This window comes from Spermophilus citellus (genome assembly GCF_964194105.1).
Source record: "Spermophilus citellus genome assembly, chromosome: 16".
In the NCBI taxonomy this organism is placed as follows: Eukaryota; Metazoa; Chordata; class Mammalia; order Rodentia; family Sciuridae; genus Spermophilus; species Spermophilus citellus.
The window spans coordinates 74558148-74585040 of record NC_138196.1 but is presented as its reverse complement, the minus strand read 5'-3'; the positions used below and the strand labels follow the sequence as shown (position 1 = coordinate 74585040).

The 26893-nt window shown below is 53.9% G+C and overlaps 1 protein-coding gene across 8 annotated transcripts; it reads right to left on the bottom strand.

The window, feature by feature from the left end:
* Window positions 1–476: 476 nt before the first annotated feature.
* SORBS3 (sorbin and SH3 domain containing 3) lies at window positions 477–25345 on the bottom strand. Of its 8 annotated transcripts, none has more exons than XM_081269034.1 (22): window positions 25328–25345; window positions 24288–24438; window positions 19740–19896; window positions 19360–19477; window positions 17918–18111; window positions 17152–17215; window positions 14412–14450; window positions 13883–13979; window positions 12194–12284; window positions 11907–11999; window positions 11757–11810; window positions 10579–10668; window positions 10061–10107; window positions 9363–9556; window positions 9183–9235; window positions 9037–9083; window positions 8748–8862; window positions 6142–6267; window positions 4196–4507; window positions 3401–3504; window positions 3023–3129; window positions 477–898 (listed from the first exon to the last, which is right to left on the bottom strand). In XM_081269034.1, the coding sequence occupies exons 2-22, from the start codon at window positions 24392–24394 to the stop codon at window positions 831–833; spliced, it is 2277 nt and encodes a 758-aa protein (XP_081125160.1). In that variant the 5' UTR covers window positions 24395–24438; window positions 25328–25345; the 3' UTR covers window positions 477–830. The 8 variants fall into 8 exon arrangements, with proteins under 8 accessions (XP_081125160.1, XP_081125162.1, XP_081125159.1 ...); XM_081269036.1 differs by lacking the exon at window positions 25328–25345 and adding an exon at window positions 25133–25215 and having other exon boundaries at window positions 19360–19432; XM_081269033.1 differs by lacking the exon at window positions 25328–25345 and adding an exon at window positions 25133–25213.
* Window positions 25346–26893: the final 1548 nt, after the last annotated feature.

Sequence of the window (26893 nt, the reverse complement as noted above, 5' to 3'; positions counted from 1 at the left end):
CAGCCTCAGGACTCTAAAACTGAGGACAAAAAGAGTTGCTTTGCCTGGCTGTGCCCCACCACTCCCAGCTTCCTGAAACCAATTGCTCAAAAACTTCAGCCCAAAGAATAAACACACCAGGGCATCAGTGTGGAAATGGAGTGCACAGAAGGAAAACATTAGCAGAACAGTTAGAATGTCATCTAGTCCAGCAACCCCACAGTGGCCGTTCCAGAATCAAAACAGTCTACAAACAAGGCCACATTCAGTTCCCGGCTCTGGCGTCTTCCACAGACCTTGTCCTGGCCCCTGTGACGTTGGTTCTCAGCACTTCTTGTCAATCAGCTGCCCAGTCCTGGGGGCTGCCCATCCCCCACACCCTGAGGGCTGAGAACTCACGCACACCTACCTGCACAGCCCATTGCAGAAGGAATCCACACAATCCCAAGCAGGAGGCCTCGCCCACCCCAGAGGAAAAAGACTCAAGAGACAAGGGCCCTGGTATCCAGATTTATTTTACATCATCTTCCAGAGGGACTTTGAACATGGAGGAGAGCTGGGAGGCAAGAGCGCAGCAAAGTCTCCCTATGGATTGTCTGGGAGAGGCCAATGGTGCTGGACACTGTGGCCACAGGAGGATGTGCAGAACCCAGGCCCAGACCTCGGCAGCCTCTGGGAAGCAGAGGCCTTGAGGCAAGACCTCTTGCTAGTGCTTGAAGGCTAAGAAGGGACTGCATCTGTCCCCCACCTCGCTCCCAGGCCCAGCTGGAGGCCAGAAGGCAAAGGGGCAGCAGGCTAGTTGGTGAGAAAGGGGAGGAAGTCCTGCAGGCGCTGGAGGCCTTTGGTCTGCATCAGGTTAGGAGGCTGGTCCTTGTTAGAGGAACCCCACGGGGGCGGGGGTGAAGCCCGGAGCCGGTCCCTGTTAGAGGAAAGGCAATGGCGGGTGGGGGTGGGAGGCTAGGAGTCTGGTCTTAATAAGGCCTGGAAACAGTCTCCACTTCAAAGCAGACCTCTGTATTTGAGGAGTGGGGGTGGGGGTGAAGGGGCTTTCAGAGGAATGCCTGTGAGTTGTGGGTGGGAATCAGTCCATGGGGCTTTGAAGGGGCTCCAAGGGAAGGCTGCTGGGGTCTCTGCAGATGCTGGGAGAGCAGGTCTGGAGGAGGATGATGTGGGGACCCTACTCCCTCCTGTAAGTGCTACTGCTCCCCACCCCATCCTGGCTGGCTCCAAGTTGCCATGGAGACCACTCACACCGGGGCTACATAATTTCCAGGGAATGTCCCAAATTTCTGGGTCCTCCGGGAGACACCTGAAAGAGGAAAGACAGAAAGAGCATCCCCCAGGCTCCTTCAGGTAACAGCAAATGTAGGGGTGAGGGACGGGTCCCCTGCTGGCAGGGCCCAGAACTGCAGGGAGAGTCCCAGGGAGGCGTGGAATTGGTTTGCCTTCCTCATTCCTGCCCCCTAGTGGCAGAAGCTTAGGTGGGCGAAACTACACTCCCTAAATTCCATAATCAAAGAATCAGAGCAATTAACAAACGTGCACAGCTCTGCACAGAGCACTGCATACTCCACCGTTCTTCCGGGAAGCCGCAGGATGAATCACAGAACTTATATTGGGAGGAAACGCTCTGGTTTAGTATGGCACCCGCGTTTCAAAGATGGGCAGGTAGGGCCCAAGAGAAGGTCCAGGGAATTAATTCCCCCAAACCACTTGGCTGCTTAGGAATAGAGTTGGGACTGTCATCTAGGTCTCTGGTCTGCTGCAGTCTCAAGGAATCCTGTGTTCTGGGGTGAAAGTGGGATGCTAGAAACACAGGAGTACAGAAAGAAGTGAAAGGTACCCCAGAACTTGGGTGGACTCCCTTCCAGGCTGCCATCTAAACTTCCTGCCTTCTGAGCTCTTGCTCTACCCAGAGTGCCTTGTTTTCCCATCAGCCTCCCAAAGTCAGTCCCCTGCCCATCCAGGCCCCTGTCTTCCAGGACACCTCCCTGGCCTGCACTGTCCACACATGACCACAGCTGCAGGTGGCAATAAGCACGTGAAATGTGCAGGTGCCACTCAAGAACTTTTTTATTTTCTTTCATTTCAACTAATTTAAACCCAAGCGGCTACACGTGGCTAGTGGCTGCCACACAGACAGAGCAGGTGCAAGCCATTCCTCTGGAGCACTGTGGCTTACACCACAAGAGCGCTGCTTTTTCTTCTTGACTATAGAAATGTGTAAAATCTTGTTAGTTGTGTTTAAAAAAATAACTCAAAAGCATAAGTGTACAGAGTAAAATGAGAATGTGCTCAAGCCATCTCTCAGCAGAGAAGGACTCCTAACAAGTTAGTGCTTAATAATCCTGGGTGTCAGAAGCTTGGTCAGCACTGAGGTATTGGGATTCAGATCAGAAAGCGCAGCCTGCCTGGTCAAGGGACTACACCCATGGCCCCTGCTCCCTGGTAGTCTCCTAACCCTTTGGCTCCAGAGCCCATTTATTGCAGGGGGTGGGGGGTGATCCTGGCTCTTCACTCTACTTGGCCCATACTTTGAAGCTGAGGCCTGGGGGGCAGGTCACTTTGAACCAGGCCAGAGCCAACTGAGGTTTCTTATATTATCCTCTGCCTGAACTGCCCTGGGACAGTTACTCCCTCCTCTCCTGAGGCTGGAGGAGCAGGCTGGGGCAGGGAGGTGGGGGATATGCCCCTGTGTGAGACTTGGTCCCCACCACCAGCCCTCCCCAGGAGTCTGCGTGCCATGAGAAGGAGCAGGGGCCGGGGCAGACACCTGCCCTGAGCAGACAGTGGCCTGTCGACGGTCCTGCACTGGGACCAGTTTCCTTTGAGCCTCATCCCTCCTCAGGGCACCAGGAAGGCAGCTCAAAGAACACTGGCTTTGGGAAAGCTCCGGAGTCAGGTCAGATGCTGAGTGGAGGCGCTCAGGCCAAGCATCTTTGCTGAACCAGCGTGGACAGGCAGCAACAGCCCACAAATGCCCCTGGGGACCCTGAGACACCTTTTGTGGCCAGCCCCCAGCCCATTCCCCAGACCCACATACCCACAAACCAGCCATCATCACACTGCTGCATGACATCCACTCGGTCCCCCTCACGCAGCTCCAGCTCATCCTCGTTCTGGGGCCTGTACTGGTACATGGCCCGGTACCTGCAGAAGACATCACTATGGCAGCCAGAGACTTCACCCCTTTGTCCCAGACCAGGTGGGCGGTTCTACCAGGAGTTGCCACTTCCTGAATTTCCCAAGGCCCCTCGCGCTCTCCTGCCTTGCCCCCAAATCACCTATAAGCTCTGCAAGGACAAGCCCCTCCTAGTACAAGTTTCCCAAGGGTGGGGAAGGGTGAGGTATGGGTCAGTGTGCTCGGCACTGCCCGTTGGTGATCCCCACCCCTGGCCAAGAGCCCTCAGATGGTACTCACGGTGTCCAGTGTATCTGCATGGTGTTGGGGGAGGAGGCTCCCATGTCCAGGGGACGGCTGGACCCTCGAGAGTGGGACAGGGATGGCCCAGAGATGCTGAGATTCTGGGGATCCACAGGAGGAAAGAAGGGTTCCAGAGAGGAAGAATGAGGGAAGAGAAATGGGTGGCCCGCCTCCCTGTTGAGCATCGTGCACACTGCCTCAGGTTATCTATCCCCCAAGTCCCCTGGTCCAGGTGGGGTCAGTGACTGGATTTTCAGGTGCCAGCATGGACAAAGCTGGGACCTAGGCAGAGTCCCTGCACATTATGTGTGCTCAGCCCCTGGCGAGTGGGTGAACATGGGAGCCAGCACAGCCAGGAGCATGCCAGCTCAGGAGTGGAGCTGTCTTGCCCTGCAGCTAAGAGAAACCTCAGCCCACATCTCCCCGACCACCCACCACAGTGGGATCATTACCCCACTTCACAGGGGAAAACCCAAACCCACAGAGCACAAGTCACCTGCCCAGGTCACACAGCAGGCAAATGACAGAGCCCTGACTCCCTGCACCTCCTTCCCAGAGATGAACACTGGCATCAGGACAGAGTGGTCTGGTGTGACACAGTGGGTGGCTTTGGGGGACCTACCTAGAACTGGCTGGTTGCCCTCGTTTCCCTGGGCTGGAGCTCACTGGCCACCATTAACTTAAGGGGCCTGGAGTTCCCAAGGTGGGGGTGGGGCTGCAATGCTAGGTTTGGCCCAGCTGCCTCCCTCCCAGTGTCAGATGGGGGACAGGGTAGGGGACAGGCCATCTCACCTGGGTCTGGGGTCTGGACTCCTGGATGGGGAAGGAGAAGCCGGTGCGGCGGGGGGAGGTCCGGCCCCCCCAGTCGGTGGGGTCAGCTGGGTTGCACGGTACTGAGGGAGAGGTGGGGTGCCGGGCCAGATGGGCAGTGGTGGTCAGGCGGGGAGATGCAGGGAGCTGGGAGCTGTCTTCACAGACCCGGAGCCGGGGCTCACGGGACACCTGCACGTAGCTAGCAGGGAAGATGCCCTGGCGCCCAGTGCCTGAGATGCGCCCCTCGTACCAGTTCTCATTCACCTTGCGGATCAGGCAGATGCGCTCCCCCTGGGGGGCAGGGAGGAGTCAGTGTCGCCAGGGTCCACCTGACATGCACCCGAGGATGCTTACCTGAGCCGTATCATTCAAGACTAACACCCGGCACACAGCACAGACCAGACTCGGAGGGGGTCAGCAGGTCATCCGAGATCCCATAGATAGAAGAACAGAACGGGAGCCAAACCCACACCCCCCGGGGGAGCAATAGAAGTCCAAGCTCTTCCTCCATCCGGCAGCACTGGGCTCCAGTCAGGGCCTGCCTCCTTGGGAAGCACATCTGGCTTAAGTGTCCCCCCTCCACACACTGAGCTCAGAGCACTGTCCCCTCCTAGAGCTCCAATCATAGGGGAGCCTGTGACCGATTACACAGATGCAAACCTGGCTCTGCCAAGCTGTGTGGCCTTGGGCAAGCCGATTTGCCTCTCTGAGCCTCAACTCCTCGTGTGTTCAGTGGGGTAAACATGCTGCTGCTGTGAGATGCAAGAACACTTACAAGAAGCACTGGACAGGTGTTAGCCACCACTGCCACGGCTCAGTCCTGTCCCTGCCTCACCCTCTGGGTAATCCTGTCATGAGTGCATCAGAAAACAACCCCCTCAGAGCAGGTGGTTTCCTCCAGCCCCCAGGCGGACAGGGTTAGAGCCCCACCACCTTGGTGGGCTGTCCCCAGGGAGGATGGGCCCCAGCCCTCAGCTTACCTACCCTCTGTCCCCTCCCCTCCCCATGCAGCCCCTCCTTTCCTCTCTGTGCCTGGGGCTGGCTGGCTGGGTGGCACTGACTACAGGCACTGATGGCCTCTGCCCCCCAAAAATACCAACCAAAGGGAGACCAGGCCTTGCTTTCCAGGACAGCATTTTTCAGACTTTTGTTTTTTAAACCACAGTCCACATTTTTTTAAAAATGTCTTTTTAGGGGCTACAGTTATGGCTTAGTGGTAGAGCGCTCGCTTAGCACGTATGAGGCCCTGGATTCGATCCTCGGCTCCACATAAAGATAAATAAGGGTATTGTGTCCACCTACAACTAAAACATATATATTTTTAAAATGTCTTTTTATTCACACCCACAGCTGCCTATAGTTGGGGAACATACCCTTTCTTTCTCCACACAATGCAGTCTAATATGTCTACCTATTCCTTTTAAAATGCAGATTATAGCCAAGCCTGGTGACACAGCCTATAATCTCAGCTACTCTAGAGGCTGAGGCAGGGGGACGGCAAGTTCCAGGCTGCCTCAGCAACTTGGGGAGACGCGGTCTCAAAACAGAAAATACCAAGGGCCAGAAATATGATTCAGTGGTTGAGCGTTCCCCAGTACAGAAAAAAAGAAAGAAAAGAAAGTGCAGATTCTGATCCTCATCATCTATCAACATGCAGTTGAAAAACACACTTCTAGAAGTTTATAACAATCTTTTAAAAATGGATTAAATTAAGGGGAACAAAATTCTAAGAGTTTTGGAAAAACGTGAAAGTGTGCCTGACTAAATAAAACCTTTTAGGGTTTGGGCTGGAGATGTGGTTCAGTGGTACAGGGCTTGCTTAGCATGCATGAGGCCCTGGGTTCAATCTCCAGCATTGGGGAAAAAAGAGTTTATCTGTCTTCATCTGTCCCCACCCCACCCCACTTCTTCCCTCTTGGTCCCACCTTGCGGAAGGATAGCTCCACCTCCAGGTCCCCCTTGAAGTTGTACTGGGCCACAGCTTCTCCGTACTCCACCACCTGGTAGGTGGGGGGTTTGATGGGCTTGGGGATCTCATCTGCAGGCAGCACCTGTGGAAAGAAAGGTAATGAGAAAGATCTGGCCCAGCATCTACTGGGTGTACCCCTGGGGCTGATGGGAGGGCGAGGCACCAAAGAGAAGGTGGTAATATGCAAAAGCTGCCCAGGACAGAGAGAAGACATTGGCTGTGGACACTGACCCCAGACAGAAGCCCCAGGGGTGGCCAGGGTGAGCCAGCCAAGCGGGTGAGGGGGTTAGTCCAAGAAGGCTTCCTGGAAGAATTTCCAACAGAGGTCTGTGGAGGAGGCATTAGTGGAGGGGGTATGACAAGTGCCAGGTGGAAGATGGGCCAGTTGGAAAGCAAGGCTGGACCACAGAAGGAAATGGAGTGTTTGGAGTTGTAGGGAACAGATGGCAATCTCTTTGAAAACTGAGGATTTAACTTTTTACCACTACTGGGAACCAGGTGTCCCTTGGTTCAAGTGTCTCGGTTCCCCCTCCCTTTCTATCCCATCAGGTGCCCAGAATCCCCATGCGGCCTTTGCTTCACCCTACTCATAAAAGTCAAGAAGCCATCTGGGCATGATGGTACAACCTATGATCCTAATGACCTGGGAGGCTGAGGCAGGAGGATCACAAGTTTGAGGCCAGCCTCAGCAACTTATAAAGACCCTGTCTCAAAATAAAATAAGAAGAGCTAGAATTGTAGGTCATTAGTAAGAGTGTCCCTGGGTTCAATCCCCAATACTGGAAAAAAAAAAATCAAGAAGCTAATCAACAATTTCACACTAAGACATAAATAATTGGGGGGATGGAATATTGTATACACTTGTGAAATTTCAGTATCAGAGAAGTTAACCTGTAGGTAGGGGATGCCTTATGATGGCTATCAAATCAAGAACCTGAATGAAATAACAATCCAACCCATGAGTCAAAGAGGAAGTCACAAAGGAAATGATAAAATAGTTCAAGTTGAAAAAAAAATTTAAATGGTCAGATGCAGCTAAAGCAGTATTTAAAGGAAAAGTTATAACATCAAATATTCATATCAGGAAAAGTTTCAAATCAACAACATAAACTAAGAAATTACAAAGGTTAGAGCAAATTAAACCTTGTTATTATATATTATTAAAATAAGTTAAAAGACAGAAATAGACGGGCGTGGTGACACAGGCCTGTAACCCCAGTGGTTCGGGAGGCTGAGGCAGGAGAATCACAAATTCAAAATCAGTGTCAGCAACTTAGAGAAGTACTTATCAACTCAGTGAGACCATGTCTCTAATAAAATATTTTTAAAAGGGCTAGGGATGTGGCTCAGTGGTTAGGCACCCCTGAGTTTAATTCCCAGTAGCAAAAAGAAAAAGAAAAAAAAAAAAAAAGAAAAAGGAAAAAATAATAAAAAAGCATAAATCAATAAAATTAGAAACAAAACCAATAAAGAAAAATTAATGAAATAAGTTCTTTGAAAGGATCAAGAAAATAAATAAAAGGCTGGAACTGAAGCTCAGGGGTGGAATGCTTGCCTCACACATGAGGCACTGGGTTCAATCCACAGCACCACATAAAAATAAAAAAATAAAGTAAGGGTACTGCGTCCATCTACAACTAAAAATATTTTTAAAAGAAAATAAAAATAAATAAATCTCTAACCAGAAGAAAACATAAATTGTCAATATTGGTCATTAGAGGGAGGTCATCACTACAGATTTTACTGACATTAAAAGGATACTAAAGGCTTGGTGCAGTGGCACACACCTGTAATCCCAGCAGTTTGGGAGGCTGAGGCAGGAGGATTGTAGTTCAAAGCCAAGTTCAGCAATTTATCAAAGCCCTAAGCAACTTAGCGAACCCTGTCTCAAAAAGCTAAAAGGGAAAGCTAAAAGGGTTGGGGATGTGGCTCAGTGGTTAAACACCCTGTGTTCAATCCATAAACCAAAAAAAAAAAAAAAAAAGATACTAAGGGAATAATATGAACAACTTTATGCCAATAACTTGACATTCCTCAAAAGACACAAATACCAAAGATAACTTATAGGCCTCTAGTAAGACCTGTCCCTGGAATGGAAAGATCACATTCAGATTCTAATCTTCTACTTTGTAATTTGTCGCTGAGCCCTATCAGTAAAATGGGGATTATCTGTCACTCCCCAGGCAGTGAGGAACAAAGGAGGTAATATATCTATCTGAAAGAGGTAATGCATTTATATATAGCTCATAAATGGCCACACACTTCCAACTCTTGCTGGTTGCAATTAGGAGAGGGATTCTGAATGGTGGAAGTCCAAGACACTCATAGGGCTGTGGCTTCTGGTTGAGTAGCGGGACTACTTGGTCTCCCCTGGGCTGGCTCCACCCTCATTTAGCAAACCTTTCCTGGGTGAACGCAGAGTATCCAGCCAGGCTGGGGGGGGGGGCATTTGTGCCCCTCACAGTTTTACATATTAGGAAACCAGGTATCTGCACTCCAAGTTTTTCCCAGCCCTGGGCCCTCCCAGCCTGGCTCCTACTTGCACCTGTTCCTCCCACTCACCTCCACATAATTAGCAGGGAAGATACCCAGTCGGCCATGGTGTTCCCCCTCCAGCCAGTTCTTGTCCACCTCCTTATGGATATAGACAATGTCACCCTTCTGCAGAGTCAGCTCCCTGCAGGCCAGAGTAGAAATGTCACAGCAAGCTGGGCCTCCTTTTCCTCAGACCCTGCCGAGTACCCCAGGTCCCCTCCACCCTCTGGAGATGCATACTGAAGCCCTGTCTCCCACCCAATAGTGCAGAGATTACCCAAAGTGGAAGGGAAAAGGTTGAGAAAAAGCCACTTACTTGGGGGACTGTGCCTGGAAGTCAAACTTGAGCCGGGCAGCCTTTCTCTGGGCAGGGGAAGAGAACAGAGTGGGTTACCTCAATCAGGCAGGAAACCTGCTCCATGCACCTCCTCCTGCACCCTGACCCCGATGCACCCTCCTTACCTTCTTCTCTTCCTTTCTGGCTGGGCTGCAGCCTCGTTGGGAGGCACTAGGGTCTGTGGAGAAGCACCACCTCAACTTGGGGAGGTCATATCTGGGGGGTGTCTGGGTTGGGATGGGTTATGCTCCCTCCACCCAGGACAGACACAGAGAAGCAAGGGGCTCTGTGATCTCCCTGCCTACCTGCATATCTGGTAGGTGCACATCTAGGTAATGGGGCCGCGGGGTCCTTACCTCGGGCTGAGGAAGGGTAGACAAAATCTCTCCGACCTAGAAAGGGGCTTCCTCCTCCATCCGCCATTCTGTGGGGGCTCAGGGGTTGGGTGGGACCCAGGTAAGGTGCATGCGGGGCGCTGAAGTTCCAGGCTGAGGCCGGGCTACACGGACACACAGAGTGAACACCGGTTTGGGACTCCCCTCCAGACTTCCCTGATCTCCCAAATCTTCCCGCCACCCCCACCCGGGGCACCTCCTCCCAAGGCGTCTCCCAGGTCCCGGGTTCTCAACAGGATGTCCTACTTCCCTTGCAGCCACGGCCGGGAAAGGGTGAGGCCTTGGGCAGGGAGAGGCCGGAGACGGCCGATGGCGACAGTGTGCGTGGGAAGTGGGGGTCCCACCGCCGCCACCCAAGTCCCCGGGTCGGGCAAGTGGCCCTCGGGACGCTGGAGGACGGCCCCCTGCAGAGAGCGGCGGCTCCGGTCCCTCCCGGCCACTTTCCCACTCTCCAGGCCCCTCCTCCGCGCACTCCCCCGGGTCCGCGCGTCCCCCGCACTGGGCCGGGCCAGCGCCCCCGCGCCGCCGCCCAGCCCGCGCCACGTCGGTTCCCGTCCCCGGCCCCGGCCCGGACGGACCCCTCCTCCAGCCCGCGTCTCCGCACTCACCCGACCGGCGGCCGCTGCTCCGGGGCCCGTCGGGGCGCCTGCGCGCTCTGTGCGGGGAGACGGGCGCGATCAGGGCCTGGGGTCCCGGGGCCCAGGCAGCCAAGGCCGCCGCCTCCGGAAAAGTTCGTGGCTCGGGAGGGAAGGAGGGCGGGGAGGGGCGGCGGGACGCGGGGTCCTAGAGTCGGCCGCGCGCGGGAGCCGAGGAGCAGGAGGCGGCGAGCGGCGGAAGAGGGAGGCCGGGCCGGGAAACTAGGGCCGGTACGGGTCGGGGTCCCTGGGGCTGCGCTAGGACGGGGCGGAGTGGGGCGGGGACGCGGGGACCCGGGTCCCAGACGACCGGCTGACGTGGAGTGGGCCTGGAAGGGTTCCTAGGGGTCACTTGGAAAGTCAACGCCCTGAATAAGCAACAGGCTGAAGTTGCCCAAGGTGGCCGCAGCCAGAGTGCCTGCCCGTCCTCCACCCAGTCCCCGCCCCAGTGGCCAATGGCATCCCCCAGGAGGACCCCAGGAGGCCAGTACCTTGGGGGACGCAGGCAGCCGGGTCTCAATAGCCCGCAGGTCCTTGTCCAGCTCAGCGCTCAGCTTGGCTAGCTCTCTCTCCAGCAGGACCTGGGGGTGGGGAAGGCTTAGGCAGTGGGGGGAGGGGTGGGAGGAGAGTAGCACAGTGTGCGTGAGTGTGTGCAGTGGGGCTGCTCAGAGGTCAGATGGGAGCAGCAGGCCAGATCACACCGTGCTTGGGTCAAGGGCATGCCTCAGCCAGTGTCTGCTGTGGCTTGGGAGGGGTGTGGCTCCGGGTATATGGGAGGGCATTCCTGCCCCCTCTGCGCCTGCACTCCAGGGTGCTAAGATGGTAGTACTTCCTGATGGCACCTCCCTACCTTTTTAATTTTTATTTATTTATTTATTTTTGCCATGTCAAGTCTCTAGTCAAGAGCCTGTGAGGTCCATGCCATCGTTTTCTATGGCTTTCCATGGCCTGGCTTCACTGTACCGATCCAGCCTTCTCCCTCAGTGCCCACTCTAGTAGACCAATTACACATGCACTCACACACATATGCATATTCCTCTCCTCCATACTTTCCACTTCAAGTCTCTGCTTACATGCATATATGTCTCCCCTAAGCAGCTCTCTTTCGGCCTGGCCAAGCTCTCTGATCTCCCTTTGCCCCTACTGAGGACCTAACCCAGCTAGATAAGTACTTTATCACTGAGCCCCATCCCCAGACCACCCTTTGATCTTTTTAGAGCTGAGTTTTAGTGCTTGGCATGATGGATGCCTGCAATCCCAGTGTCTTGGGAGGCTGAGGCAGAAGGATCACAAGTTTGAGGACAGCCTCTGCAACTTAGGCCCTAAACAACTTAATGAGAAACTGTCTCAAAAAATTAAAAGGGCTGGAGATGTAGCTCAGTGATAAAACACTGTACAAAAACAAAACAAAACAAACAACAACAACAAAAAATCCCTCAGTTCTGTGTCCAAGAATACTTCCTGGTAACTCCAGTCCATACTGGACACTCCCTCCTCTGCTCTTGCTTTGGTCAACACATGTTTATTGAGTACCTACTGTACACCAGGCACTGTCCTGGGTGCTGTATGAGAGCAGAGAGTGTCTGGGCCTTTGGTCCATGACTTTTGCCCATGGTCATTGGGGCCCATATGACCCAGAATCTCTCTCCAGCCCCGATGCAACACTTACCTCGATGCGCTGGGAGGGTTTGTCAACAGGGTCATCCACCAGCGGTTTCTTGGGCTGAAGGGTGGGAAGGGGAGTCAGGGGGTGAATGCACTTTCCAAATGCTCAAGCCGGGGGGTGCATCCACACCCAGAGGACCTGGTCCATACTCACCTTCTGCCCAGTCTCTAGTTCCTGCAGAAACTGGTTCCAAGAATCTTCTGTCCAGATATTTTCTGCTTTCTCTCGGCGTCTTTCTCTCAGCACCTGCACAGATGTGGGTAGCCATTACCTTGAGTAGAGGGGCACTGGGGCTCTACCCAGGCTCAAAAGCAGGCTCTCAGGCCCTGCCCTATCCTGTACCTATCCTCCCTCCTAAAGATTCAAGCTGTGAATTTCAGCAGAGAGACCTGGCCAGACCATGCTGCTGGGGTGGAAGGGGAGCATACTGGATGAGCTACCTGATTTGGGGGCTGGAGCTCTGAGGGCAGTTCTCCAGGATTATAGGTGAAGGTGCTTCTGGGTAACTCTTCAGAGTGGTCCCAGCTTCTCCTAAAGAAAGGGAAGAACATCAGTCTCCTTTTAGGGAAACTGAGGCACAAGTGAGAACACAGCCCTGGGAGAAGGTGTAGCATCACTTCTTTCTATTCCAGCCCCATCCCGCCAAGGGGCCTCTGCTGTCTCTGCCTGCCCCTCTTCCTTACTGCAGAAGCAGTGTTAAATAGTGCCAAGTGCGCAAGCTCCAAGTGCAAATCCCAGCTCCATCACCTTTTGGTAAGTTGTATGGAGCCTCAGGTGCAGCACCTGTGAAGTGGGAGTGATTGGGTAAGGGAATTCATACCAGGTGCTCAGGAGAAGGCCAGACATAAACCTCTGCTGCTGGGCAGCTGGGGCTTTCCCGTGGGCCTTAGGTATCCTGCATTTGCCCTGGTATATGTCTGTGCAGCTTCCATGAATCTGGTCTTTCCTGCTGCCACAGCTGAGTGGACTTACACATATCCCAGTCTGCATCCTATTCCAGGAAAAACCTCCAGGAGGTCTGGGCGAGTTATTTCTGTTCCATGGAGGTACTGGTTAGATTCAGTGACCACCCCAGCTACTGAGGCACCCTGCTGTCTTCCCTCCAAGGGTCCTTTCCTGGCTGGCTTTAATGTCCCAGCCTCTGTTTTTAGTTTGAAAGTTTGTACCAAGGAAAACCACTGTATCAAGCTTATCAAATGATGGAATGTCTGCCCAGAGGGGGTCAGGATTTCTTGGCTATAATTATGATTCTATTCTGATTTTAGGAATAACAAAAATGATCATGAGAATGGAATGTGTCGTGGCTAATCAAAGGAAGCTCTAGGCATAATTGAGCTTGTATATTACTAATGTTTGTGTAGACATGCTGTGTGCCAGTCGTGATGAGGATGCCAATGTGATCTCATTCCGTCCTCACTGAATGGTCCCCGCTTACAAGACAGGGACACCCAGGCTCAGAGTGGGTAAGTGGCCAAGGTCACATGGCTAGTAGCAGAGCACTGGCTTCAACCCCCAACTCTGGGTCCAATCTGGAGCTCTTCAGTCTCTATTGATGGTGTCCAAGAGCCACAGGCTGGTCATAGCCATGCTAGTGAGCAGGATCCCTCCATGTAAAGGCATAAGAAGCTCTTGGATTTAACTCTGAGAGCAAAGCTCCAGGTTCCCATGGGCCTGAGCAGTCTGCAGAGAGGAAGGCATTTCCTCCCTCCGCTGTCTGCAGTGTGTCTCAGAGCTGCATGTGGATGGGAACCTGGGTCCATCCACAATGATTGCTTTTTCTCAGGCTTCAAAGTGGAGGGCCCCAGGACCAAGCTGCCCTCAACAGCTGTATCTGTGGGTGCCTGGGAAACCCCACCAGGCACACATGACCCATGGGTTTTTGCAGGGGATGAGTTACTCCTGGCCACCGTGAACACAGGGCAGGTGTTCCTGACCAGAAATGGATGTCGGGCCCATTCCTGGCCACCTTTCCCCTTTTATCTTGTATTGATGGAAAAATGTGACAGGATGGCCCAGCTGAGGAGCTGACCCCATCCTGCGTGCTCTGAGGCTGTGCTGGACGTGGCCACGAGGGGGCACTGGTCCCTACAGGGAAGCTAAGGCCCACACAACCTCTGCCCCCGGCTCACCTGACAGAAGCTGCTGCAGGGCCCCCTGGCCTGGAGGATGTTCTTTGCGGTGGCCCTGGCTTCTTGGGGTTTGCAGAGGAGTTCCACGAGGAAATCACTGAAGGAGGAAGAAGAAAGGCAGGGGCTGGGGTTGGGTGACCCTGTGAAGCTCCAGCATCCTCTTCCTCCCTAGCTTCTGGGTGGCTGGCTCACAGGGGGCAGAGATGGTTCTTGAGGCCACTTAATGTGGACTTTTCCCCAAGAGTTTTACAGCTCCAGGGTAGGTGGTATCCCCATTGTACAGATGAGGAAAGGGAGGCAGCCCACTCAGCCAGGGTGTGGCAGAGTGAGGATTCCCAGGATGAGGAAGGAAGCTAAGACTCCCAATTACCACTACACCTCCCAGGGACTTTGGAGTTTCCCAGAATGAAGTACAAAAACTTCTCAGGTTGAACGAAGCCAACTGGGGAGCCCTGGAGTCAAGCTTGGGGCTGCTTTCCCTGCTTCAGGCAGCCGGCCAGGGTGGATGAGCAAGCCCTCACTCCCTCACCTTTGGGTGGGTCCTGGAAGGTCCAGTCAGGCTGCAGGTCTGGGGAACAAAAAGGACCAGGTCACAGATAGGGCAGAAAGTGGGGATGGGACGCCCTGGCCACTCCCAGCCTCCCTCCAGCCTAGGGCTGAGCGCTGAGTCAGGGCCTGTGGAATGTCCCAGGGAGGGGAGGAATTAGGAAAGCAGCTCTTGGGAGGGCTTGAAATGCCTCTGGCAGGCTTATGGCCTGGGCTAGCTGAGCAGGCAGTCGCCTGGCCCAAACAGTCCTGTCCAGCTTCTCCCTCCAGGTTCCCACACACGCCCTCTCCTGACCTCTGCAGACCTACCCTGGCCATGTCAGTTTGGATTTCCCCTTCGCTTTCTGTGCTCTCTTCTAAATGCTTTGCTTTCCCCTTGCCCAGACTCACTCTTCTGGGGCTGGGAAGGCCCTGGAAGAGCTACTGACCAGCCTGCCCACCTTTCCCTCAGCAAACCAAAGTTCCCCTCTCAGGAGCCCACCTTCCGCTGGCTGCTGGCTGTTCTGCTTCTCTTCATAGCAAACCTTAACTAGCTGAGGATCACGATCTCCCCGGCTGCCCCTTCTCTAAATAGGCCTTCAGCCCACCACTCCTGCCCCCACCACTCCTGTCCAGGACCCCACCGATGGGGCTGAGGCTGGGGCTCAATGGTGAAGTGCCCCCTGGGTGGTTCAATCCCTGGTACCAAAAAAGAAAAAGTATATGGGAGGAAGGGTAAGTCATAGGCAAACACTATGTCATTTTAGCAGCGATTCAAATCACACCTAAGTAGTGGGTTCAGGCTGGTACTATGCCACTTCATTCAAGGGACTTGAGCATGAGGGGATTTTAGTATCTTCAGGGGGTCCTGGAATCAATCCTTATGGGATACTGAGGAATAATCATTTTTAAAATTTTTATTTTTTAGTTGTAGATGGACACAATACCTTTATTTTATTTATTTATGTGGTGCTGAGGATTGAACCCAGTGTCTCATGCATGCAAGGCAGGTGCTCTACCACTGAGCTCCCCCCCATCCACTGAGGAATAACCATTTTACCCTCTATTCTGGGACTCAGAACCTTGGCTGCACATTAGAATTACCTGGGGAACTTGAAATCAAAATCTCATTTTTCAGTGAGTCCCAGATATTTCTACTTGCATTTTACCTTTCCCCTAAACTACAGTCTTTACTCAACTGCCTACTCGACATCACTCAGATGTGACATGTACCAATTCTGAATGCTGCCAGGCACAGTGGTGCACGCCTGTAATCCCAGCTACTTGGGAGGCTGAGGCAGGAGGATCACAAGTTTAAGACCAGCCTGGGCAACTTATCAAGACCTTGTCTCAAAAAAAAAAAAAAAAAAAAAAAAGGCCCTGCTCAATAAAGGGCCTGGGAATACAGCTCAGAGTAGAGTATCTCTGGGTTCATTCCCTAGTATGGTAAATTGAATGCCTCTTAAACCTGCTCCTCCTTGAGTCCTCTCTGCTCCTATAAACAGCATCTCTTTCAGCCTGCTCGGTTTTAAATCATTCTCATGCCTCTCTTTCAGGTTGTGTTCAATCCACCAACAAATTCCAATGACTGATTGGGCCAGTGGCACAGGCCTATAATCCCAGTGGCTCAAGAGACTGAGGCAGGAAGATTGTGAGTTCAAAGCCAGCCTCAGGAACTTAGTGGGGGGGATGCTGTTCAGTGATTAAGTGCCCCTGGATTCAATCCCTGGTATAAAAAAAACAAAACAGTCCAATGACAGTCCCTGGTTGTATTCAGAATCCCCAAAGGATTCTAGCAGGTTCACTGCTCCTGCCCTGGTCTAGGTCTCCTTAAAGCAGGGCTTTCATGGCAGCCATTTCCTTCCCAGCCTTACCAACCAGGGAACTGATCCCCTGCTCCCAACAACTCTTCTGCACCCAGCAGCCTCAGAGAGCCTCTTCAGCCATCACGGTCAGAACATATCACTCTTCTGCTCAGAACCTCTCTCTGGCTCCTGATCTCTTGCACAGTAATAGCCAAAGTTCTCATAACAAGCCCAAAGTACCTATGACTTCTCTGGCTCCATCTCCCACCAAAGGCCCCCCACTATGGTCCAAGAGCTCCTTGCTGGTCCCCAACATGCCATGCATGCTTTTCCTTCCAGGTCTTTGGAGTTCCCTCTGCTGGGTGACCTCCTTTATTCCCAGGGCTTTCTGCACCAGGGTCAATTCACAGGGGCCTTCCCTGACCATCCTGGGTGAAGTCACAGCCTTTTTGTACTGGTCACTTCCCTGGCCTTTATTTTTCTCCCTAGCCAGTTCTGCCATATGCCATCTAGAAGGTTCCTGTTTATTGTGTGTCTCCCTTTTAACTTCAGCACCTAGATTAGTGCTCAACACAGTTAAGTGCTCCACAGTCAGGGACTGATTGGATGAGTTGGCCTCATGTCCACTAATGTTGGAATGTCAGCCCTACAGAAAAGTCAAAAGAAGGATTTCAGGGAAGGACTGCCTTCGGGTACCCTCAGAGGACACTGAGGACATCAGTGGCTGCTGGAGGGTTCTTTGGAGGCCACTGCTAGCCCCCAGTCCAGGGAGGGGACATGGAGATTCACTTCTTTGGTCTGTGTTAAGGACCACTGACTTTAAAGCCTTGGGGTTAGATAGGTGGAGTAAATCCCCTGAGGAGGAAAGTCTCTTTTTCTCTCCCTCCCTCCCCAGGCTTTGGATACCAAAATATACTCTGGCAGGAGAGGGTGTCTAACCTGGTATTTTCCGGTGAATCTGCTGGAACATTTTCCGATACCAGTCTCTGGGGCTGTCAACGCTCTGGGATCAGAAGATATAAAGTCAGGCCTCTGTGCTCAGCCACACACACCCCCCCCCCATAGCAAGTCACAAAAGGTTTTCTTTGGTGAGCCCTTTCTCTGGCCCCTGGTGACGGCCCTGTGGGTGGACTAGGGAATCTTCTGTGGTGTCTTTCCAGAGCAATAACTTCAGTAGCATGTCACATATGCAGGCCTCCATCAGTATATACAACCATGATCCCTACACTGTGGATTTAGGGTGATTTACACATTACCTTTTGCTTTTCTACATTTCTAATGCTTCTAGAAAAAACATGTGTTTCTATGTAATGAAAAATAAAAGTGATAATGGAGAGGGGGGAGATGATATTTCCCAAACAGCCCTGGGAGGCAGGAAGGGTATGTTAACACCAGCTTCCTGGTGAAGAAGCATGTTGCCTCAAGATATGGAGGCAGATGGAAGAGGGAGGCTGTGGCAGTGCTGAAGGGGTCCTCAGGTTCTTCAATGCTTGCTGTGCTATGAGGCCTTCCCACTTGTACAACTCAGACTCACAAGGGTGCCCGTAATTTTATGGGGTTCATGATCCCCTGAAACTCATCATGGTTAGATCCCAGCTTAGTCTGGAATGGTCTGGGTACAGCCTTTATTGCCCATCTCTGATTTATCCAAACAATAGAGCTCTTTGTCGGTCCCATCTGTTCGTGACCCCCAGCCCTGACTCACAGATCGGGGGGCAATGGGCATGCCGCTCTCATCCACAGGCCCGATTCCCTCGTACTTGACCCAGCGCTTGTCCCGCCGCTTGTTGTCCTTGGTCCATGTGGCTGACCAGTTCTGGGCATCCTGTGGTGGAGAGGCCTTCGAGTTCTCAGAGGACCAGGGGCCAGGGCCTGGCCAGGTCTGATACCATGCAGGGTCTGTGGGGTATGTGCAGGAGAGCATTAGCTAAAGGCTGGGGCCTCTACCTGACCTTGTTTGTCGCTTAGATCCTCACAACATTGATCCCTATGGGTTCAAAGTTTCAATAGCTCCTTGTTTGTTTGAATGGATGACGCAGGCTCTTGATCCCTGGCAGCACCACAGGCTTCTGTTTGTTTACTTCTTAAAGTGAATTAAAATGGATTTTGTTTTGAGAAATATGTGTCCGCACTCAACCCCTCCTGCTTTCCTGGGGCTGTCTACAGAATGAGGGCTGGGAATTATTACTCAAGAGAATGCTGGGGATGGCTTAGCGGGGGTGTGGCAGAAAAGAGGCTGGGCTTGGAGGGAACAGACCTGAATTCAGACCCCAGCTCTGCCACCTACTGGCTGTGTGAATTCAGGCACATCAATCAGGCCCTTAGCACCTCAGTTTCCACTTCCGTAAAAGGAGGGTACCGGTGGGAAGGATTCAGTGACATCTACGTTGTGAGACTGTGCACACATGGCCAAGGACAGTGAAGACAGAAACTTGTTTCCTAGTCATGGTACTGTGTCAATTTCCCCAGAATTTTTAGCCCCTAAGTAGGCAGTGTAGCAGCTAAGGGCTTCAGGGCCAGACAGGCAAGGGTAAGAGTCTCAGCTCTGCCTTGGTTCCTGAACCTAGCTTTGCCAGAATATGGAGGAGGGATTAAATAAGATGAGGCTTGTAAAATGTGTTTGCCTGGCTATGTGCTGCTGTAAGTGTTCAGTGATTACTTGTTGAACGATGGAAGTGCTTTACAATGTCTCCCTCAAGAGAGTGCTCAACAAAGATGCCACCTCCCTCAGGGCAGGCCTACATCCAGAGGTTCCCAGGATCTTGGGGACCCTGGGACCTAGGTGACAGGCTCTCAAACAGCCTCTCCAACCTCCTGCTGGGCTCTGTGAGTAGAGACCTGAACAGCCCAGTCTAGCCATTCCCTGGCCTGCTGACTGCACCCTTGAACCTGCACAACCCCTTCCCCAGGCATGAGGCAGGAGTGGGAGGGAAGGGGTACCTCAGCCTGCTTGCTCCCCCACCACAGCAGAGGGAGGGCCCTGATCTGAGCCCGCAGGCCCCTGGGTACCTCATGATCTTGAGACATCCATCCTCCTCTGCTGCCCCTGTCTCTTGACACAGTGGTGCCAAATGGCAGGGTCCAGGGGTTCAGACCCCCCACCTCCCACACAGGGCTCCTGGAGCAGCTTTTTCTGTGCAGACCCACCTGAGAGCTCGGAAGCTTCTCTCCTCTGTGGGATGTAGCCATTGCACACAGTCCTGGGCGCGGGGTCATGGAACTGGAAATTAAGGGTGTTGGAGCCACCATTCCGGATCACAGGCACCTGTAGGAGGGGCCAGGAGCTGCAGCTCAGGGCCCAGAAGGTTCCACAGGAGAAAGGGCAGAATGGCTACTTGGGCACAGCCTGCACCCCACAAAGAGGGTCCAAGGACCAGCCTTGCCTTTCTGTGGGCAGCTATGCAGCCTCCCCAGAGCTCTCTTCAGACCCTCCCCCCTTCCCCCTTCAATTCTCTGCTCCCCTGCCTGACCTGCAGTCCCTAATAACTGGACCCACAATGCACCTGCTTCCTTGCCGTCCCACTCACCCGTGTTCCCCGGGAGGATGACCCTACATGGGCCCGGAGGTGGCCAGGGATGAAGTCATCTAGGCTGAGCTCAGCAGGGAGGTTGCAGGGTGGGCCTTGCATGCTCAGGTCAAGGCTGGATGTCTCCGTGTGTACCGACTGCTCCTCTGCAAGTTCTCTGCAGAGAAGGGAGAAAGAAGGGAAAGGCACTGTCTATAGGCCCCTGGCCGGACCCTGGTGTGGGGGAGGAAGGCCAAACTATGGGAGGAGGTTGGGGCCAGCTGGGTGGGAGCTCAAGGACCCAGGAAACAGGCCACTCCAAGCACCCGCCTGCAGGCTGCCCGTGCTGGCTCCCAGAAGCACAATGGGCCCTTGTTAGGTCTGGGCAGGAGCTCCGGGTGGGATGGGGGAGGGGGAGGCCCAGGCAAGGAGGGAGGGAGGGAAGGCTGGCCAGGAGTGGTGCTGTGGGCCTGCTGGCTAGGCCCTCCGTGGCTCTCCTTGCCAGCCCAGTCTGCTCCCCAGAGGGAAGGCACAGGGGATCTGGGGCAGCTGTTGGAGAGGGAGGCACACATGACTTTGTTTCAGTTCCTCTGCCTCCTTCAGGCTCTGTGCAGCATCTGCTTGCCCACAAGCACAAGGAGTCACTTGGGCCTAGGCCAGGGGAGAGGCCCTGACCAACAGCAAGGCCAGCCGCCCACTGCCCACTGGGAAGTAGCCAGCAATGCCCTGATCCCTACCAGGGCCCAGGGGAGCATTTCCAGGAAGTGGAACCACTCCTGAGCTCAGGGAGAATGGCTCCCTCTGGCCTCCTTTACAGGAGCCCTGGAGACCAGGGCTCAGGTGCCAGTGCTGGTGGGGTGGAGAGGGAAGCAGCGGGTGAGGGCAAAGGTGTGCATGGCCCTGAGTGCTCCTCTGTGCACACACATGCTCCCCTTTGTCCTGCACCTCCAGGCTGTGTTTTGCATGGAGGGTCCTCCCTGAAAGAACTGTGCCCAACTAGCCATGAAAAGCTGAGGTCAGGGGACGGGGGCTGCAGGCACCCAGGAAATGGAGGTACACAAGAGGGGCTGGGATGTAGCTCAGTGGCAGAGCACTTGCCTAGCAGGTGTCAAGCCCTAGGTTCTATCCCCAGCACTGCAAAAACAAACAAAAGGAGGGAGCCCAGAGACAGGTTCAAGAGAACACAGGGAGATCCTGGGTCGAGCTGTCTGAGGGGGCTTTTGTACCCAAAGAGCTCCATGGTGTGGAGTCGGCCCTCTCACCTTTGCTGCTGGATAGGCCAGGAGGGAGCCAACCTCCACCGCCTTATGGACTAGACTGAATCAGGCTTGTACGCACCTCTGGGGTCTGGGGGGCTTTCACCAGGGCGGCAGATGCCTGGAGGCGCCCTGCACTGTGTGTACACAGTGGAATATACATGCAGTGCTACGATATGGCTCTTGGGGGATCACCGGGGTCATGTGAGCCTCATGGGGTTTGTGGTTAGAGGGGTGTCAACTGAGTAGCAGTTGGGGGAGTATGCAGCGGACAGTCATATGAGCAGCATAAGAGTTGTGGGGACCCTGGGGGGATTGAAGCTACAATAGGGGGGCTGTGATTCCTCATCTGTATCCAGTTTCTGCTCAGGTCTGGGGTGGAGGGGGTGACAAGACTGGGTGGCAGACTATTTCCGGTCTGCATTTATGGGGATTCCTTCTGACATCAGAGTGGCCAACTGGGGACATAGATCTTCATGCCAAGCCCTGACTGGGGGAGTGGAGGGCTGAGGCTGGGGGAGAGGCAGCTCACCAGCTGGATCCAATTAGGATTCTTACCAAAGCAAAACATGCAGACACACCCCAGTTCCTGCTGCCCAGCCTCCCTTCATAAGAAAAGTGAGGCAGGCAAAGTAAAAGGTCAGAGGCCTGGGGCAGGCTAGTTCCTAGCAGCCACCTCTCCCTGCCCTGCTGACTGCCAGGAGCCAAGTTGCCAGATCAGCATCAGCAGTCCTGACCATCAGCTGACTGAGCCCTCCTCCTCTAGGGTCCCTTCCCACCCTTCCAGCTCAGAGAAGTACCCTCTTGTAGGAGGAGCAGGGCAGGAGGTTCTCCCAACAATATCCGTTCTCAGGGTCTGCTGCCCATTGGTGCCCCAATGTGCTCCTTCCCCAAATCTGCTCCATGTGATACACCCCAGCAATATTCAGGGGTAGGTGGTCCTAGTTTTTCTCTTGGCATCCCAGCCAGGAGACATTAGGAGGTGGAGCATGCTGGGGGAACTGGTCCCCTGCCTAGCTAAGGACAGAGGGTGTTGAAAACTCTGGAGTCCTCCCAGAATTCAGGCAGCCCCCCTCACCCACGCAGCCAGCACCAAAAGGCTGGAATTCCGGGCAGACTCCTTCTCTGAGTCCCTGACCTTGGCGACTTGGCCCTAGGCTTCCCCAGGTACTTTCCAGCTACAAGTCCACGTGGGCAGGGACAAGTTTTCAAGACTTTTGCCTTTTCTGGATAGAGGTGGAGGAACTGCTCACAACTCTTCCCACTTCGAGTTTGGGACAGGGACCCTGGGGGAGGGGCTTTGTGCCTTCTGTTAGGCTGGAATCACTCCCAGCTGGGGCCTCGCCTCCTCCCCGCCCCTCTCCTTCCCTGGGACCTACCTTCCCCAGCGAGCAGGTGGCAGGGCCTCAGGGCGCCTGGGTGGGTTGGAGCATCCCTGCCCAGCTCCTTCCTGGCGCGGCCGCGGCGGGCCCTTGGGGAGCGAGGGCAGGGAGAAGCGCGGGCCGTCACGGCCCTCGTGACCGGGTCAGGACGCCGGGCCAGGCTGGGCGCCCGAGAAGGAAGAAGGAGGCCGAGGGGGCGTGCAGGGAGGCAGGACCGTGCGAGTGGTGCGGCGGGGATGTTCGGGGCTCGGATCTGCACCGGGGGCCGGCCGGGGTGGGGCGGAGCAGGGGGTCGGCTCCCCTCCCTCGCTCCAGCGGGGCGTGCGAGTGCCCTCCGTCGGGGCGCGCCGCGGGGACTCTGGCGGCCCTTGCAGAAGGGGCCGGGCCGGCAAGGAGGCGGCGCCGGGAGGGGCCACCAAGGGTCCCCGGGGAGCCCGCTCGGTTTCCCAGCTGCCTCCCCTGGCCCCCACCACGGGGCTGGCGTCGGGAAGGGGGCGGGCGGGCCAGCGAGGGCCACTCAGAGTTTCCAGCGACATTTCCAGGGTGTGGGAAGCGAGCTGCTGCGCGGCGGAGCCAGGACAGAGGGCAGGAGTGATTAACGAGAACACGCTGAGTCCCAGGGACCGGGTGGAGCTTTCAGTTGATACGCCTCCACCGCCCGGGAGAGGAGGGAGACGCGCCCTCAAGGCTGACAAGCGGGGACCGAGATAAAGGCGCCCCACAGGCAGGGTGGCCCAGGAGCCAAGGCCCCGCCGCCTCTCCGGCTCTTGGGGAGGAGGTTTGTGCACGCATAAGCGCGCGCCCGGAGTGGGCAAAGAAAACTTGCACACGTGCACTCGCAAATGTGCGGATGCTCACACGTGCAAGCACTGGGAGGAAATCGGCTTCAGGCAGCGGCCCAGGGCATGCCGCGCCCCTAAAGAGGATGAGGGTGGGGTCCCTTGGGCGGGGATGAGGTTAGGAGGGTCTTGATGTTCCCATACACCGTATTTGTTTTGATCTTCCTGCTTCCCGCTGTTCCCGCTACTCTGACATGAGTCCCCAGAGCCCCGCCTTGTTCACTCTGGCCCTGGCTTCTTCCCTCCTTCCCGCCAAGCTTGTATGTGGGTACAGGGTCTGTTACAAAAACATGAGGGTGATTCATGACTGTTTACTGACAGTGGAAGTAAAGTCTAGAGTGCATCTAGCCTTTGGCTAACCTCTGGGATCCCCAAATCTCAACCAATCAACCATCAAATAGCTACTGATCTACTTCAGATACTGTTGGGAATGATCAATAATAATTAGGGAAATATGATAGTATCTATTGGATACCTACTGAGTGTCTAATTAGCACCCAAGGCCACCATGCACTTCAGACGGTTTTTCAAGTACAGCATTCAGCCCAAAATTTGAAAGGGAATGGAGCAAAGAGGAAGCAATTTCAACCCCTACCTCCTTGACTGCTGTTAGCTCTCTTTTCCCAGTTGGGGTAAAGAGCTATATTGGCAGCATTGGAACAAGATAATATGGGGATGCTAAGGCTGAGGGGGAGGTCTACAAAGAGGCAGCCAGGGGCTTCCAGTGTCTGCCTGCTGCTGCGTGGTCACAGATCAGCAACACTGGCAGAAAAGGGACCATCAGGCACAGGTCGCAGAAGCAGATCCTAGGCTTCCAAGAAAGATTTAAAAATGATTATGGGGCTCCAGGTCTGCCATTTGTGAGGTAATTTTACAGAGGCAACTATTGTACTGAGCAGGGGCTGAGCAAGATAACCTTTGAGGTCCCTTTCAATAATATCTGCCTCTCCAGATGAGGATGGGGTGGGTAGCAGTGCCCTTAGAAGGTGGCTGCCCTGGGACACTCCTTGAAGGCAGGATACACACCCACCCCTTAGCACAAGCCTTTTTCCTCCCTCAGGGATAAATTACCCTTGTCCCGAGATTTCCCACCTGTCAGGGTCCTTGGGTATAAGAAGGGCCACATCACTTTCATTATCTTCCTTGTTCTCCAAACATGGCGAAGCTGAAGATCTTCCAATTCCAGGAATCCTGGCCATATCCCTCACCAGCAGCGAGCTTCTCTATTCTCTAGGGCTCTGACCTGGACTCCAAGATAAATATTTAATGTAGAGGGTGCTGCTGAGCCGCCAAAGGTCCCAACTTCCGGCTTCTCACAGAGGAAGGTGGCAGCCATGGGCAAGGAGCTGGGGACTGGCCACCAGGTCCATCTCTATGAGAATGGGGAGTTAGGTAAACAGCTTTGGAGGAGTACGGGGAAGGCTGCTAGAGACCTTTCCTCAGCTCTGCCTGTCTATTTAGGCCTGGGCCTGTCTGGCCTCAACACCTGACCCTGCAGTTTTGAACCCACCCTGTTCCCTGGGGCTCAGCTGGCCCCACAGAAGACAGGATGGAGCAGAGCATGGTGGTGCAAGCCTGTAATCCCAGTGACTTGGGAGACTGAAGCAAGAGGATCACAAGTTCAAAACAAACCTCAGCAATTTAGGGAGGCCCTGAGCAACTTAGCCAGACCCCCCCCCCCCAAAAAAAAAAAAAAAAAACTGAGGATGTGGCTCAGTGCTTAAGTGCCCCTGGGTCCAATCCCTAGTACCAAAGTGGTGGGGGGGGGGGGAGGTGGAGATTGTTGGGACCACTGGGCAAGAAAAACAAAGGAAACTTGAACATTTCCTCCTTTTCTGCCCATATTTAGGGAAAATTCCTCTTTGAAAAGTAGATTAAGTAGGAAAGTAGCAAGGTTCTGAGATTCAGCCAAGTATCTCAGGTGTCAGATTTCCTACCTCCCACCCCTGACTTCAGTTCCTTGTGGCTGGTCTGCCTCTGTGGCTGGAACAGCTTCCGGGCCAGGCTGAGCTGGTGAAGGTGTCCCAGATAACAGGCCCTGATCAGCTCCAGGGCAGATTCCTTTCATCCCCTGGGCATGGCCCACTTTCTTGTCTGGGGGGGACCGCCCTCCCTGTGAGCCTGCCACTTACCAACTCTGCTGCTGCCTTTGGTCAGGGGCTGCCTCAGCCTCCTCAGCCACCTGAGCCCTAGTAAACATAGTCTCAGTTATATAACTGCTCTGTTTTCTCAGATATCTGATTCCAGTCACCAGGATCCCCACCTGTGCCCAAGGCCACCAACTTTTAAAAATTCTTTTTCCTCTTGGTACTACAGAATGATCCCAGGGCCTCGAACATGCTAGGCAAGTAGTCTAACACTGAGCTACATACCCAGTCCTTTTTATTTTATTTTGAGCAGGATCTTGCTAGTTGCCCAGGCTAGCCTCAAACTTGCAATCCTTTAATCTCAGCCTTCAGACTCACTGGGATCACAAGCATGTGCCACGGAACGCTGGCAGTCAACTTTTGTTTTGCCCGTATCCCCCCATAGCACTCTTGTCCTCGACCCCAATTTCAGGGCATCATGAGCCAAGCACCACCAATATCCTCATGTGGAGGGAGATGGGAGGATAAAAAGCAATTCATTCTGAAAAGCAACTTCTGTCACCAACAGGAAGTGTAAGTTACCCTTTCCTCTCACAGGGAAGACCAGGTGGGTAGGGTACAGAGAACTGGGATTCTCTTCCCAAGCAGGGAAAGAGAAGATAGACAGACACACAGTCACTCCATGTCTTTCTCTAGTGCTGGGAACTTGCCATTAGTTGCACTCAAATCTCTCCTGCACTGGGCCCCAGTCTCCTCACATTAGATAAAGGAAGAGCATCTGCTGTCCCTTTTATTCTCCTGCCCAGGGATGACTCTGGTACATTCTTCAAGTAGGCTCTGAGCCCTTTTTTATTTGCGCTCTCACAAGAGTATTTTCCTGCAGACCAGAAGGGCTTAGTAAAGAAGTCCAGCAGTTAGGACTTCTCTAAAGGGGTGACCACAGTGACACAACAGTGAGGAAGAGAAACCAAGTCACCTTGGACATATCCGGGCAGCTCTGGACTCTGTTTCATCCCCTGGGCCCCATCCTTTCTCCTGGGCCCTCTGCTGATTCCAGCTCCTGCAGTGCTGGCCAAGTTCTACTAATGGCCCTTGTCCATTCCAATCACTCACAGGAACAGGGTGGAGTAAGGGAGAAAAGTGAAAGTGACCCACTTTGAGGCTTCAAAGGCCCTCCTGTGCTAATAATGGCATGACCTGGCCCATCTGGAATCCAAGTTTTTTGGGGTCTAGTCACTGTGAAGTGACTGTGAGTGAAAAAGCACCCACCAGTACTGGCCAAGCAGGGTCATGTTGGGGCCATGGAACCCCACAGAAGTACAGAATGAGCTTCCCATAGCACACCCGTGATGTAACAGGAATCTATCTAGGGACCTCGGTCAGTCACATCCAAACTCCTAAGGCTGTGACAGAACTTAGCCTTTCATCCCATTTATCCGGCCTGTCCCCAAAGGAAACCTTGACAATGACGTCACGTGATTTCTTTCTCCCTTTTCATGGACAAGCAAATGAGCACAATGTGCAGATGGGGTGTCTTTGAGAAGAACTAAGCTGGAGGAACCTCTTTTAGTTCCAAAAAAGGATGAAGAGCAAGTGGCTTCAGCTCTTTAG